Source organism: Somniosus microcephalus, chromosome 17 (genome assembly GCF_052327205.1).
Source record: "Somniosus microcephalus isolate GS21.2 chromosome 17, FLI_Smic_1.0, whole genome shotgun sequence".
Lineage (NCBI taxonomy): Eukaryota > Metazoa > Chordata > Chondrichthyes > Squaliformes > Somniosidae > Somniosus > Somniosus microcephalus.
The window spans coordinates 36,911,479-36,928,221 of record NC_141003.1 but is presented as its reverse complement, the minus strand read 5'-3'; the positions used below and the strand labels follow the sequence as shown (position 1 = coordinate 36,928,221).

Below are 16,743 nucleotides of genomic sequence, written 5' to 3'. Positions count from 1 at the left end.
ATTGTACTGATAAGTTAATAAATTTGTCCTGCATCTTATGCAATGATTATTGTTCTAGATATGACTTCAACATACAGCACGTGAACCATTATTGCCAGTGCTGCCATGAACATGAGACTAAAAACGCGACAGTGACACTACTTTGTAAAAATGGAGGTACCGAGACAGTCGACTATCTCGCCATCAAGTCTTGCAAGTGCATGAATTGTGAAAGTTGGAAGTACCTGTAACAGCGGTTACACGAGTACATCTACTGAACTTAAGATCATGATTTCAACAACTTATCTAGAAAGCTTTCAAATATAAAATTAAAATCAAATTTGTGAAATTATTCTCATGATGTCTTTACCAATTGATTACTTTCAATCAAATGTCACAAAAGTTTTTTTTTAAAGCTGAACATCTTGTTTCCGATAAAGGCTGCTGTTTTGTGGTGGGAGGTGATGGAATATTTACAGCTCTTGTACTGTATCTGTTAAACACTTTTTATATAATCAATAAATATGAATCAATAAGCATATCTACTGAATTCTTCCATTCAGGTACTTACAAATAGAATATTTCAGATTTCTAGTAGACAGTAGGTACCAAGCTCAGACATTGCATGGATAACAATTCTTAATTTGTTTTGCAATTTACAAAGAAACATATATTTTCCGCTGTGTTACCAATTGCAAATTTGGCCCCAGCACCTCTGAGTTGGGGAGGGAAAAATCAGCCAAGATTCCTGCTCCTAATCATTATTCCTCAAGTTCCGTGACATGCTGCATATGTGAAAGTTGGGTGAAGAAAAGATGGCACTCACTCAACTGTGATGACTACTGTGAATGAATAGCATGAAAACACTCAATGTCAAGCCCCACATATTAACAATGGCCACTTGGGTGAGGTACCAGAGAGTGGCCGATGCCCGTTGAAGTGTATGCCAGCAGGGAGGCAATGCCTTGAGGGGCAGGGAGGGAGGAAAATTGTGTAAACAGGAGGAAGAATAAAAGAGTATCATGCACACAATACAGAAAAAATCTTTATTTTGTCCTTCCGAAAAAATTTCAACCTATTTTGTTTTGGTTTTCAACCTTACAACCAACTCCAAAAGGGACCAAATACTGAACACATCTTCAATGTGAGCTCGTGAAACCTGGAACTAGAGTTAGATATTTCGACACTTTGGCCTGGATTTTAGCCCAGAAGTTAGTTCTGTGCCGGGGGGCTGTTTTGAGGTCAGGAAACCCAGAAGAACGGGTTTCTCGAATGTCCTAACTGCAGGGCTCCTACGAACATATGAATTAGGAGCAGGAGTAGGCCACTCGGCCCCTCGAGCCTGCTCCGCCATTCAATAAGATCATGGCTGATCCGATTACTCCACATTCCCGCCTACCCCCGATAACTTTTCACCCCTTTGTTTATCAAGAATCTATCTACACCTGCCTTAAAAATATTCAAAGACTCTGCTTCCACCACCCTCTGAGGAAGAGAGTTCCAAAGACTCATGACCCTCTGTGAGAAAAAATTTCTCCTCATCTGTCTTAAATGGGCGACGCCTTATTTTTAAACCTTAGTTCTAGATTCTCTCACAAGAGGAAACATCCTCTCCACACCCTCCCTGTCCAGACCCCTCAGGATCTTATATGTTTCAATCAAGTCACCTCTTATTCTTCTAAACTCCAGCGGATACAAGCCTAGCCTGTCCAACCTTTCCTCATAAGACAACCGCCCATTCCAGGTATTGGTCTAGTAAACCTTCTCTGAATTGCTTCCAATGCATTTACATCCTTCCTTAAATAAGAAGACCAATACTGTACAAAGTACTTCAGATGTGGTCTCACCAATGCCCTGTATAACTGAAGCATAACCTCCCTACTTTTGTATTCAATTCCCCTCGCAATAAACAATAACATTCTATTAGCTTTCCTAATTACTTGCTGTACCTGCATAGTAACCTTTTGTGATTCATGCACTAGGACACCCAGATCCCTCTGCATCTCAGAGCTCTGCAACCTCTCACCATTTAGATAATATGCTTCTTTTTTATTCTTCCTGCCAAAATGGACAACTTCACATTTTCCCACATTATACTCCATTTGGCAGATCTTTGCCCACTCACTTAACTTATCTATATCCCTTTGTAGCCTCCTTATGTCCTCTTCACAATTTACTTTCCTACCTATCTTTGTGTCATCAGCAAATTTAGCAACGATACCTTCAGTCCCTTCGTCCAAGTCATTTACATACAGTAAATTGTAAAAAGTTGAGGCCCCAGCACTGATCCCTTTGGCACACCACTCATTACATTTTGCCAATCAGAAAATGACCCACTTATGCCTACTCTCTGTTTCCTGTTAGCTAGCCAATCTTCTATCCACGCCAATATGTTACCCCCTACAACATGAGCTTTTATTTTCCGCAATAACCTTTGATGTGGCACCTTATCAAATGCCTTCTGGAAATCTAAGTACAGTACACCCACCAGTTCCCCTTTATCCACAGCACGTTACTTCTTAAAAGAACTCCAATAAATTGGTTAAGCATGATTTCCCTTGCACAAAACCGTGTTGACTCTGCCTGATTAATTTGAACTTTTCTAAATGCCCTGCTATAACGTCTTTAATAATAGCTTCTAACATCTTCCCTATGACAGATGCTAAGCTAACTGGCCTGTAGTTTCCTGCTTTCTGGCTCCCTCCCTTTTTGAATAAAGGAGTTACATTCGCTATTTTCCAATCTAATGGAACCTTCCCCGAATCTAGCAAATTTTGGAAAATTAAAACCAACGCATCAACTATCTCACTAGCCACTTCTTTTAAGACCCTAGAATGAAGTCCATCAGCACCCGAGGACTTGTCAGCCCGCAGCTCCAACAATTTGCTCAGTACCACTTCCCTGGTGATTATAATTTTCTTGAGTTCCTCCCTCCCTTCCATTTCCTGATTTACAGCTATTTCCTGGATGTTACTTGTATCCTCTATAGTGAAGACCGATGCAAAATATCTGTTCAGTTCAACAGCCATCTCCTTATTTTCCATTATTAATTCCCCAGACTCACTTTTTATAGGACCAACGCTCACTTTGCTAACTCTCCTTTTATAAATATCTATAGAAACTCTTAATATCTGTTTTTATATTTCTAGCTAGCTTTCTCTCGTACTCTAATTTTTCTCTCCTTATTAATCTTTTAGTCATTCTTTGCTGTTTTTTATATTCTGTCCAATCTTCTGACCTGCCACCCATCTTTGTGCAATTATATGCTTTTTCTTTAAGTTTAATACTATCTTTAACTTTTTTAGTTAACCATGGATGGTGAGTCCTCCCCTTGGAATTTTTCTTTCTTGTTGGAATGTATATATTCTGTGTATTTTGAAATATCCCCTTAAATGTCTGCCACTGCAACACTATTGACCTATTTCTTAACCTACTTTGCCAGTTCACTTTAGCTAGCTCTGCTTTCATGCCCTCATGATTGCCCTTATTAAGTTTAAAATACTAGTCTTGGACCCACCCCTCTCTCTCTCAAACTGAATGTAAAATTCAATCATATTATGATCGCTGCTACCTAGGGGCGCCTTCACTATGAGGTCATTAATAAATCCTATCTCGTTGCACAATACCAGGTCCAGTATAGCCTGCTCTCTGGTCGGCTCCAGAACGTGCTGTTGTAAGAAACTATCCCAAAAACATTCCATGAACTCCTCATCTATGCTACCTTTGCCCATCTGATTTTTCCAGTCTATCTGCAGATTAAAATCCCCCATGATTATTGCTGTACCCTTCTGACAAGCTCCTATTATTTCTTCCTTTATACTCCATCCTACCATGTGGTTACTGTAATGATCAGTAACATGTCATTCTAGAATGGTACACTAGGTGGAGCTGTATGTATATAAAAGTGGGCTACCCATGATGCACTAGGCTACCCACAAGGCAGTAGTCAAGATGGATGCTGTACAGAAGCCCATATGGCATGAATAAAGTGACTAGCTAGAAGCTAGCTGTTCATAATGAAAACGTCTAGTTATTTATGAACATAACATGGTACCAGGATTGGTAAAATCTGCTGAAAATTGTGAAACGCGACATGGAGACTTTGAAGCCACCGGAGGGTTTGAAACTCATGGGGAATGTCGGCTGCAATTGGCGGACTTTCAAACAACAATTCGAACTCTACATTGCTGCCATCGGATTCGGTACGAAGCCAGATGCAAGGAAAATAGTGTTGCTGCTCACGGTTGCAGGCCCGCAGGCAATAGAGGTATTTAAAATGTTTGTATTTGATCCAGAGCAGGACAGAAAAAAATTGGACGATGTGCTAAAGAAATTTGATACACATTGTTCTCCCAAAAAGAACGAAACCTATGAGAGGTACGTGTTCTGTTCACGGACACAGCAGCAAAATGAGACTTTTGATAGCTTTAAGACCGATCTGAAACTGAAAGCACAGACATGTAATTTCTCTGAACTGAAATCATCCATGATTCATGACCAGATTGCGTTTGGTATTCATGATAAAAAGGTCAGGGAACGTCTGTTGAGAGAAACCGAACTAACATTGGAGGATGCTGTGAAAATATGCCAAGCCAGTGCGCTAGCTCAAAAGCACACGAAGACTTTCAGTGAAATTAATAATAATGCGATTGTAGTAAGTGATAGTGCTGCTGTGTCCTACAAAGGGACGAAACGTGGGCAAAACGGAAATGAAAAGCAATCGGAGGAAGGAATTTTTAATTGTAAACGCTGTGGTTACAAACACCAGTCACGACAATGCCCAACATTTGGAAAAATGTGCACAAAATGTCATGGAAAGAATCACTTTGCCAAACAATGCTTTTCAAAAGTAAAAACTAAGAAAGGGCAATGAGTTAATGTGATTGAGGACACTGATTTAAGTGAGACATTTTCTGTAGGAATGGTGTCATGTGACAATATCAAAAAGGATACAGAACATGTGCAGCCCTCAGGAATGGACAATGCTGAACATAAAGTTAATGCAGTAAAAGAGGACAAATGGATGATCCCACTGCAGGTAAATGGAGCATTAGTTACATTGAAACTAGACACTGGTGCAAAAGCAAACTTAATCAGTATGAGTGACATTAAAAATATGAAAGAAAAGCCCAAAATACAGAAAAAGTCAGTACTACTGAAGGACTATAATGGACAGAAAATAGATAGCTTAGGTGTATGCAGACTTAAAGTGACAGTCAAAGACAAAGTGCATCATCTCATGTTTTCTGTTGTGGCTGAAGGACGTGATTCACTACTAGGTGACAAAGCTTGTGAGGACTTAGAACTGGTCAAGAGAGTCTACCGTATAAACTGTGCCATAAGCAGACCAGATGAATCAGTGGATTCTGTAGTGAGTAATTTCCAGGATGTGTTCAAAGGATCTGGAGTTCTACCATTCACTTACAAGATCCAGCTAAAGGAGGATGCTCAGCCAGTGGTACATGCTCCACGGAGAGTTCCAGCAGCCCTGTGTGACCGGCTCAAGAAAGAACTGGACAGAATGACCACACTAGAAGTCATCAGGAAAGTCAAAGAGCCAACAGACTGGGTTAACTCCATGGTGTGATAATAATAATAACTTCCGGGAAGTTATGTCATCATTTCCTGTGAACTATGAACTATGAACTGTGTACATACCTCACTTCCTGTCATATGTCACTTCCTGTTGGACTGGTATAAATACTGGACTGTTCAGTATTGTCAGAGGCTTCTACCAGAGGCATGGTAAAGACCTCTCTTGTATATAGTGTGTTTATAAGTTACTTAAAGCTTACTTTAAAGTTACTTGATGGTAAGACTCCTTTTTCTTACATCAATTTAAGTAACTTAATATTTACACTTACAAATACTAGACCTTCGGACAAACTCGGAGTTAAGGATCCAGGGAACCACCCATCATGGAGAGAATCCTTAGACCTATTCGTCTGGACTTGGACCCGAATACACCAGCAGCTGGCAGGGTATGGAAGCATTGGTCCCGTACTTTTGAGAATATTCACGTTTTCCGTTTGCCTTCCCCTGCTCCAATATGCTGGCGTCCACAGTAATCTGCTGCCTTGAGCAGGCATTTTCTCTCTGTGGCATGCTGGCTTATATTCACTCAGATCGGGGTCCATCCTTTATGTCAAGGGAACTCAAGGACTACCTCTCAGAATGGGGAATTGCTACAAGCAAAACAACACCATACCATCCCAGCGGAAATGGGCAGGTAGAGAGGTATAACGGTATCATCTGGAATTCCGTACGTCTCGCTTTAAGATCTCGGAGCCTACCAGACCAGCAATGGGAAACAGTGCTTCCGGATGCATTGCACTCTATACGGTCCCTGCTTTCTACAGCCACAAATACTACACCTCATGAGCGGTTCTTTGGATTCCAGCGTAGCTCATCTCATGGGACATCACTCCCGTCATGGCTAACTACTCCTGGACCTGTATTACTCCGAAGATACGTTCGGACGTCTAAAAATGACCCTCTCGTAGACGAGGTCGAACTAACCAATGCCAACCCCACCTATGCAAACATACGATATTCCGACGGCCGAGAATCTACCGTATCATTACGGGATCTGGCTCCCTGCCCACCAGGACCTAGTGGGACATCGGGTGATGGCATTTCACCAGGAAACTCTTGGGACCTATCGGGTACCCCTCTCCAGGATCCTGATCGGACACCAACTAGCTTGGTGCCGGTAGAACCCCGTACTCAAAGTTGCGACCCTCCCAGTACCGCGCATGAAAGTACTGATCCGCCACAGACCAGCTCTGCACCTCCCTCTGAACAGAGGCAGTCCGACTTTCAACCTATTGGGGCTCATACACGAAGCCATGATCTCCCCGACCCTTCACAGGGCAATCCAGGCCACACAGACTCTGACCAATGGCCAACCGCATGGAAGCGGACCAGTGACCCTCTACGACGGGAATCCAAACGGGTGCGACTCTTCCTCGTTCGGCGGCTGCGGAACAAAAGGTAGACCACAGCCTCCTAATCCTGCAGGAGGGAAGAATGTGATAATAATAACTTCCGGGAAGTTATGTCATCACTTCCTGTGAACTATGAACTATGAACTGTGTACATACCTCACTTCCTGTCATATGTCACTTCCTGTTGGACTGGTATAAATACTGGACTGTTCAGTATTGTAAGAGGCTTCTACCAGAGGCATGGTAAAGACCTCTCTTGTATATAGTGTGTTTATAAGTTACTTAAAGCTTACTTTAAAGTTACTTGATGGTAAGACTCCTTTTTCTTACATCACATGGTATGTATAAAGAAAAAGAACAATGATCTAAGAATATGCATGGATCCAAAGGACTTAAATGCAAACATAAAACGTGAACCCTACCAGATTCCCAAGCGAGAAGAAATCACCAGTGAAATGTCAGGTGCCAGATACTTCACAAAGCTCGATGCCTCACAAGGATTTTGGCAACTAAAACTGGATGAAGAAAGCACCAAATACTGTACCTTCAACACACCATTTGGCAGGTATTGTTTCCTCAGAATGCCTTTCGGGATAATATCTGCATCTGAAATCTTTCATAGAGCGATGGAACACATAATTGAAGGTCTGGAAGGAGTTCGGGTCTATGTTGATGACATCATCATCTGCGGCTCCACACTGAAAGAACACAATGAGCGACTGACTAAAGTGCTACAGAGCATATGCCGGAATGGACTGAAGCTCAACAAAGCCAAGTGTCAGTTTGGCATCCAGGAAGTCACTTTCCTAGGAGATAATCTATCTGGTAAAGGAATAGAGCCAGATACGGAAAAAGTAAACGCCATACTCAACATGCCCCGACCCACTGACAAAAAAGGAGTGCTACGCATCATGGGGATGATAAACTTCATTGGAAAGTTCATTCCTAACTTGTCAGCCAAGACAGCCTGTCTGCGAGACCTGCTACATTAAACAAATGAGTTCGCATGTACAGAAAGACATGAACAAGAGTGGATGAACCTCAAAACAGTGCTGACAACCATACCTGTACTCACCTTCATTGACCCAACAAAGAGAATCAAAGTGTCAATGGATGCATCAAAAGATGGCCTAGGCGCAGTCTTGCTACAAGCAGAGGGTGAAGATTGGAAGCCTGTTGCCTATGCCTCCAGGTCTATGCCTGATTCTGAGTGTCGATACGCCCAGATTGAAAAGGAATGTCTAGGCTTGGTAGTTGGACTAGAAATGTTCCATCGCTACATATATGGATTTCCACCTTCACAGTTGAGACAGACCACAGCCCACTGGTTGCCATCATAAAAAAGAACCTGAATGAGATGTCTCCAAGGATTCAACGACTCATGATGAAGCTGCAAAGATGTGACTTTGAACTGACCTACACACCAGGCAAACACACAGTGTTAGCAGATGCACTATCCCGAGCACCCACAATGAGTTATGTGAGCTCTACTGAAGAAGACGTGGATGTTCATGTGAGTATGGTCACTGCTGCGCTGCTCGTGTCAGACACAAAATCAAAGCAAATAGCAGAAGAAACAGTAAAAGATACAGTGTTACAAACAGTAATAGAGAACATTCATCATGGTTGGCCAAAAGGTTCCTGTCCAAAGTACTATCACGTAAGGTAAGAATTGAGTGTCGCAAGTGGACTGTTACTAAAAAGAATAGTCATTCCACAGGCTCTACGTCAAGACATGCTCAAAAGGATTCATGAGGGACACCTCAGAATTGAAAAATGCAAAAGGAGAGCAAGAGACACTGTTTATTGGCCTGGCATAAATAAGGGCATTGAGAACATGATCGGCGAATGTGAGACATGTCAGAAACACCAAAACAAACAAACAAAGGAACCAATGATAGTAGCTGACTTACCAACAGCACCATGGCAAAAGGTTGGTATGGACCTTTTTCATTTGAATGGTAAAGAATATCTAATAGTGATTGACTACTATTCTAACTATCCTGAGATGGCGCTGATCTCAAGCACATCAGCAAGCAGTGTCATAATGCATGCTAAATCCATCTTCGCCAGACATGGAATTCCCAGGATTGCCGTTAGCGACAATGGTCCATGCTTCAACTGTAAGGAGTGGCAACAGTTTGCAGCACAGCATGACTTTCAGCACATCACATCCAGTCCTTTGTATGCTCAGTCGAATGGTAAGGCAGAGAAAGGTGTTCAAGTTCTCAAACAGCTACTGAAGAAAGCAACAGAAAGCAAGTCTGATCCTTATCTCACCCTGCTGAGCTACCGAGCCTTACCTTTAGACTCTGGTTCTTCACCTGCTGAACTCCTAATGGGTCGCAAGTTGCGCACCACGCTACCCTGCTGTGCAAAAGAAAAGCAGAGTAAGGAACTGAGACAGAGACTTCAACTGTTAAAGCTGAAACAGAAATCATACTATGACAAGTCATCCAAAACTCTGAAACCATTGGCAAGGGATGATGTTGTCAGGATTGAGGATCCAGATACATGGAACAGGAAAGCTACAGCTCTTGAGGAAGTAGGACCAAGGTCATACACTGTTAGAACTGAGGAAGGACAGATTCTCAGGAGGAACCGTCGTTCCCGCCTAAAAACACAAGAGACTATCCAAGAGCAAATCGATGACAATGCCGCAACTGAATCTTGTCAATCACCACCAGAACAATCTAACACAAACACACATACAGGCTCTCATGAAAACACATCAGACTTACCTATGCTGAGAAGATCCACACGTGAAGTAAAAAAGCCTGATAGACTTAATCTTTGAGTATAAAGTAAAGCTTTGAAAATGTGTTGACTGTTGTGAAAATGTTTATGTTTATAGAGCACTAACAAAAGTGTTACTGATATCATCTTTATCGTGTTTCTTGAAAGTTGATTGATATTGATTTTGTTTAACCTCAAAGAAAGGGGGATGTAATGATCAGTAACATGTCATTCTAGAATGGTACACTAGGTGGAGCTGTATGTATATAAGAGTGGGCTACCCATGATGCACTAGGCTACCCACAAGGCAGTAGTCAAGATGGATGCTGTACAGAAGTCCACATGGCATGAATAAAGTGACTAGCTAGAAGCTAGCTGTTCATAATGAAAATGACTAGTTATTAATGAACATAACAGTTACTGTTAGGGGGCCTGTACACCACTCCCACAAGTGACTTCTTGCCTTTATTATTTCTCATCTCTACCCAAACCGCTTCTACATCCTGGTTTCCTGAACTTAGGTTATCCCTCTCTATTGTGCTAATACCATCATTAATTAACAGAGCCATCCCTCCACCTTTTCCCACCTTCCTGTCCTTCCTAAATGTCATGTACCCTTCAATATTTAGGTCCCAATCTATGTCATCCTGCAGCCATGTTTCTGTAATGGCTATCAGATCATAGCGCATTTAGAAATAAATAAATATCAGTTCATCTGTTTTGTTTCAAATGCTACGTGCATTCAGATGCAGAGCCTTTAGTTTGGTCCTTTTATTATTTTTGTAACCTCTAGCTTTATCTGTTGATTTACTCTTAGATTAGTACTCTCTGTCCCTTCCTGTCATGGTCTGTTTATCATTTCCCATATTAATACCTTTCTCTATTGCTTTGTCTCTAATCTTTGAATAACCACATCTTCCCAAATTTGATCCCATGCCCGCAATATTTAGTTTAATGCCCTCTCTACCACCCTAATTATATGACTCGCCAGAACACTGGTCCCAGCATGGTTCAGGTGAAGACCGTCCCAATGATACAGATCCCACTTTACCCAGTACTGGTGCCAGTGCCCCAGGAATTGAAACCCATTTCTCCCACACCAGGCTTTGAGCCACGCATTCATCTCTCTAATTTTATTTACCCTATGCCAATTTGCTCGTGGCTCAGGTAATAATGCAGACATTATTACCCTTGAGGTTCTACGTTTTAATTTAGCCCCTAGCTGCTCGTACTCTCTCAGCAGAACCTCGTTCCTAGTTCTACCTATGTCATTGGTACCTACATGGACCACGACCACTGGCTCCTCCCCCTCCCACTGCAAGTTCCTCTCCAGCCCCGAGCAGATGTCCCAAACCCTGGCACTGGGCAGGCAACACAGCCGTCTGGACTCTCGCTCTTGGACGCAGAGAACTGTATCTATCCCCCTGACTATGCTATCCCCAATTACCACTACATTCCTATTAACTCCCCCCGCTTGAATGGCTTCCTCTACCTCAGTGCCATGGTCAGTTTGCTCATCCACCCTGCAGCCACTGCTTTAATCCATACAGGCCGCAAGAACCTCAAACCTGTTGGACAATTGTAAAGGCTGAGGCTCCTCCACCTCCTGGGTCCCCATACCTGCCTCACTCGCAGTCACATCCTCCTGTCCCTGACCACTGACCAAATCAGAAGACCCTATCCTAAGGGGTGTGACTGCCTCCTGGAATAAAGTGTCCAGGTAACTTTCCTCCTCCCTGATGCATTGCAGAGTCCGCAGCTTGGCCTCCAGCTCATCAACTCTTAGGCCGAAGCTCCTCAAGCCACAGACACTTACCGCAGACGTGTTCGTCCTGGTTCACACTGGCATCCTGGAGCTCCCACATACTGCAGTCGCAACACATCACCTGCCCTGCCATCTTTATTGAGTCTTAATTAATTAATTTTTATTAATTAATAATTAGCAAACCCTACTACACCTAATAAGATTTATTATTGCTAGTAAACTAGTGCTAATGAAACCTTACAATTACTAATACATTTCCTGGGCTTTAAAAGAGAAGGGGAGTGATCAAATTACTCACCAACCAATCACTTACCCTTTTCCCTGTGATGTCACCTTTTATTTTTCTCTAGATGTGGTTGGGGGTGTCACAGAGCCGAACTCCCGCTGGTTCTCTGTCCCCTCTTGTGCAGCTTTTTAGCTCCTGCTCTCCTGGAAGCTGACAAAGATAGAAAAAGAAAGGAACACCTCCCTCCCCGAACTCCCTCACTCGCCAAACTCGCAGCTTAACACTCTGTTCCGAGCTGCACTCTGTTTAATTTTTTTTCTGTCGGGTTCCCACCCACAGGAAGCCTGATTGCCAGGCTGGAGGCCTTTCGGGCAGGAAGCCTGCTTCACAAGGCCAAATCCTACGAGAGCAGGTAGATGTGTCGGGAGGGTGTCCTGGTCGTTGGGGGTGTCAATATCGCGATGGGGGCGTGTCCAGATCATGATGGGGGAGTCCAGATCGCGATGGGAGGGTGGGGGGGGCAATGGTTGTTGGGGGGGGCAAATGGTGGTCGGGGGGGAGCAAAGAGATCGCGGGGAGGGGGATTTACTGGGTAGCTTGTTGGGCCTGGAGGAAACACTCCTGCTCCTCCTGACCCGCAAGCAGCGCTGTAAAGGCACTTACCTTATGGATTCAGCCCTTCTCGCTTCCTTGCACCTGGCGGGTTTCCCGAGGCCTGGGAATTTTGTCCGAAATGAGTTTAAAAAAATAGAATGACTGTTAAAATGAAGGCAGGTAGCCTCATTGTAATATTTAAATGACCAATCTGCTTCCCACAAGCAGATTAGTCGCCGGCTCCTCGTCTCGCCTCCATTAAAACTGGAAGTGGGCGGGTTTGAGGCATGTTGGGTTAGTGTTTCAGATTTTTTGCATTTTAACCTCTTATATGACCCCAACCCACCTGTTTTTGTGAGTTATGATTCAGCCTTTTGAAACCTACCCAGTATGGTCCTGGAGTAGACATTAATCAAATCCACACATTAATGACAAGTGGTTAAATTGGAGATAAAGAAAGCGTAAAAGAGGAAAGGCAGATGATCGATATGGGGGGGGTAGCGGAATTCAACTTATGGCCATCAGTTTTGCGCCTGAAACCTGGACAGCTAAGCATTTGAAAATTGGCTACTCCTTTGACCCCCCCCCCCCGAGGCCTGTCTGATTCAGGTGGGCCTGTAAATGGGCGAGCAGTCAATCTACTCAGAACAGATGTAAGTCTGCTAAAACATGAAAATTGGGGTCCTATGCCAATTGTAGGACCCCGATTACAAAATTCAGGTTCAAATGGGTGGAGGGTGCACTGTGCACACTCTGCCTGGTTGTACCAGGTGGTGAGGAGAAAGTGGCCCAAAATGGTAAGTGAGGAATTATTTGTGTGGAGATGGAAGAAGCAACAATGCTCCTCTGGACCGTACAAGGATAATGTAGGTCGCTACCCCGCTAGGCTCCCACCCCTCTGTGACTGGGGTTCCCCACTCCCCTTCCTACCTACCATCCTTCCTGCCAGCTGGCTCGCATATATGACCCCTGTCTGACCTTTAGTTTCTAATCTATCTGCCTGACTGTCTGAAGAGATCTGGCCCACTTTAATCACTGATCAGCCAGATGGGATGAATGAAGTGCTTTTGTCTCTAGGCATTGAAAATTATAAAATTAACTAGAATTTTAGGAAAGAAAATTTTCTCTGACCTCCCTTTTATTTTATTGCTGCAGTAACATGGTACAGTCATACTGTCACAGGTCTGTGCAACATGGTGTTACCATACTGTCACAGGTCTGTGCAACAGGGTGTTACCATACTCTCACAGGTCTGTGCAACATGGTGTTACCATACTGTCACAGGACTGTACAACATGGTGTTACCATACTGTCACAGGTCTGTGCAACATGGTGTTACCATACTGTCACAGGACTGTACAACATGGTGTTACCATACTGTCACAGGGCTGTGCAACATGGTGTTACCATACTGTCACAGGTCTGTGCAACATGGTGTTACCATACTGTCACAGGTCTGTGCAACATGGTGTTACCATACTGTCACAGGTCTGTGCAACATGGTGTTACCATACTGTCACAGGTCTGTGCAACATGGTGTTACCATACTGTCACAGGTCTGTGCAACATGGTGTTACCATACTGTCAGAGGGCTGTGCAACATGGTGTTACCATACTGTCACAGGTCTGTGCAACATGGTGTTACCATACTGTCACAGGTCTGTGCAACATGGTGTTACCATACTGTCACAGGACTGTACAACATGGTGTTACCATACTGTCACAGGGCTGTGCAACATGGTGTTACCATACTGTCACAGGACTGTACAACATGGTGTTACCATACTGTCACAGGGCTGTGCAACATGGTGTTACCATACTGTCACAGGGCTGTGCAACATGGTGTTACCATACTGTCACAGGTCTGTGCAACATGGTGTTACCATACTGTCACAGGTCTGTGCAACATGGTGTTACCATACTGTCACAGGTCTGTGCAACATGGTGTTACCATACTGTCAGAGGGCTGTGCAACATGGTGTTACCATACTGTCACAGGTCTGTGCAACATGGTGTTACCATACTGTCACAGGTCTGTGCAACATGGTGTTACCATACTGTCACAGGTCTGTGCAACATGGTGTTACCATACTGTCACAGGTCTGTGCAACATGGTGTTACCATACTGTCACAGGACTGTACAACATGGTGTTACCATACTGTCACAGGGCTGTGCAACATGGTGTTACCATACTGTCACAGGACTGTACAACATGGTGTTACCATACTGTCACAGGGCTGTGCAACATGGTGTTACCATACTGTCACAGGGCTGTGCAACATGGTGTTACCATACTGTCACAGGTCTGTGCAACATGGTGTTACCATACTGTCACAGGTCTGTGCAACATGGTGTTACCATACTGTCACAGGTCTGTGCAACATGGTGTTACCATACTGTCAGAGGGCTGTGCAACATGGTGTTACCATACTGTCACAGGGCTGTACAACATGGTGTTACCATACTGTCACAGGGCTGTGCAACATGGTGTTATCATACTGTCAGAGGGCTGTGCAGCATGGTGTTACCATACTGTCACAGGGCTGTACAACATGGTGTTACCATACTGTCACAGGTCTGTGCAACATGGTGTTACCATACTGTCACAGGGCTGTGCAACATGGTGTTACCATACTGTCAGAGGGCTGTGCAACATGGTGTTACCATACTGTCACAAGTCTGCAACATGGTGTTACCATACTGTCACAGGGCTGTACAACATGGTGTTACCATACTGTCACAGGTCTGTGCAACATGGTGTTACCATACTGTCACAGGGCTGTACAACATGGTGTTACCATACTGTCACAGGGCTGTACAACATGGTGTTACCATACTGTCACAGGTCTGTGCAATATGGTGTTACCATACTGTCACAGGTCTGTGCAATATGGTGTTACCATACTGTCAGAGGGCTGTGCAACATGGTGTTTGTCACAGGTCTGTGCAACATCGTGTTACCACACTCTCATAGGTCTATGCAACATGGTCCTTACACATGTTGTCACCTTCCAAATCCATATCCTTTCCTGCAACTCCTGTTTGAATCTCTCCAATCAGGTTTCCACCCCACCACCGCACTAAAATGGCCCTAAGCAAGGTCATAAATAACATCCTCTATGACTGTAACCATGGAGCATTATCCCTCCTTGTCCTCTCTGCAGTCTTTGACATGGTTGACCACAACATCCTTCTCCAACGACTCTCCATTATCCGGCTCAGTGGGCCTCCCTTTGCCTTGTTACACTTGCACCTATCCAATCATAGCATAGGCATCTCCAGCGATAGTTTCTCTTCTGTGCTAGCATCATTATTTCTGTAAATGCTTAAAGATCTATCCTTGGCTCCATCCACTTCCTCATCTACATGTTTCCCTTTGGTGTTATCATCCGCAGACATAGGATCAGCTTCCAGACATACACTGATGACACCCAGCTTTACCTCTGTACCTCTTGTTCGACTCCTCCATTGTCTTTGTGTTGTCAGATTGCTTGTCTGACATCCAGTCTTGGATGAACTGCAATTTTCTCCAACTAAACATTGGAAAGATTGATGCCATCATCTTTGGCACCCACCACACACTGGCTGGAAATTTGCCGGCGCTCAGAGGGTGGGTTCGGAGGCAGGTCCGCTGTCAAAATCGAAAAGATTGACAGCGGGTCGGGATCCCGCTGTCAACCCGCCTCCATGTCAGTTTCCCAAGTGTCAGGTCTGTCTGCGCTTTACAGACCCGACACCAAGCGACGGATGAGCCAATTCAGATAATTAAGAGCTTGTTAAAAGGTACTTAAACACCATTTTACCATGTACTTACCATTTTACCAGCTTTTTCCTGAGGTTCCACTGTCACCTCCTTGGAGCAACCTCTCTCACCATTGACAGATCGCTTTTGTCATCTCAACCTCACTGGCCATCTATTCCAGCAGCATCGGTACCCTTGAAAAAATCTCACCTTGGTCCTCAGAATCCCACCACGATCAGCCCCAACACCAACATCACCAGGCACACCAGCAGCACCGACAACAACACCAGCCTTCTCCGCAATCAACTGATGCTGCACAAGACACAGGGCATCAGCACCCAACCACATTGCTGCCTGGGAAGCCAGGGATAAGAACATAAGAACATAAGAAGTAGGAGCAGGAGTAGGCCAAACGGCCCCTTGGGCCTGCTCCGCCATTCAATAGGATCATGGCTGATCTGAATCTAGACTCACGTCCACTTCCCTGCCCTCTCCCCATAACCCCAAATTCCCTTATCTGCTAGAAAACTGTCTATCTCCATTTTAAATTTATTTAATGTTGCATCTTCCACAGCTCTCTGGGGTAGCAAGTTCCATAGATTTACTACCCTCTGAGTGAAGAAGTTTCTCCTCATCTCAGTTTTGAAAGGGCAGCCCCTTATTCTTAGATTATGCCCCCTAGTTCTAGTCTCACCCATCAGTGGAAACATCCTCACCGTATCCACCCGATCAAGCCCCCTCACAATCTTATAT

General features: G+C 44.1%; 1 protein-coding gene across 1 annotated transcript in view; it reads left to right on the top strand.

The window, feature by feature from the left end:
- The window catches only part of LOC147105645 (uncharacterized), a 211,557-nt gene extending 211,037 nt beyond the window's left edge, over positions 1-520 (top strand). The window contains exon 96 of the mRNA XM_086010936.1: positions 59-520. Coding sequence (XP_085867062.1) covers positions 59-230 — 172 coding nt within the window. The 3' untranslated portion in view covers positions 231-520. The remainder of the gene's footprint in view (positions 1-58) is intronic.
- The last annotated feature ends 16,223 nt before the right edge of the window (positions 521-16,743 follow it).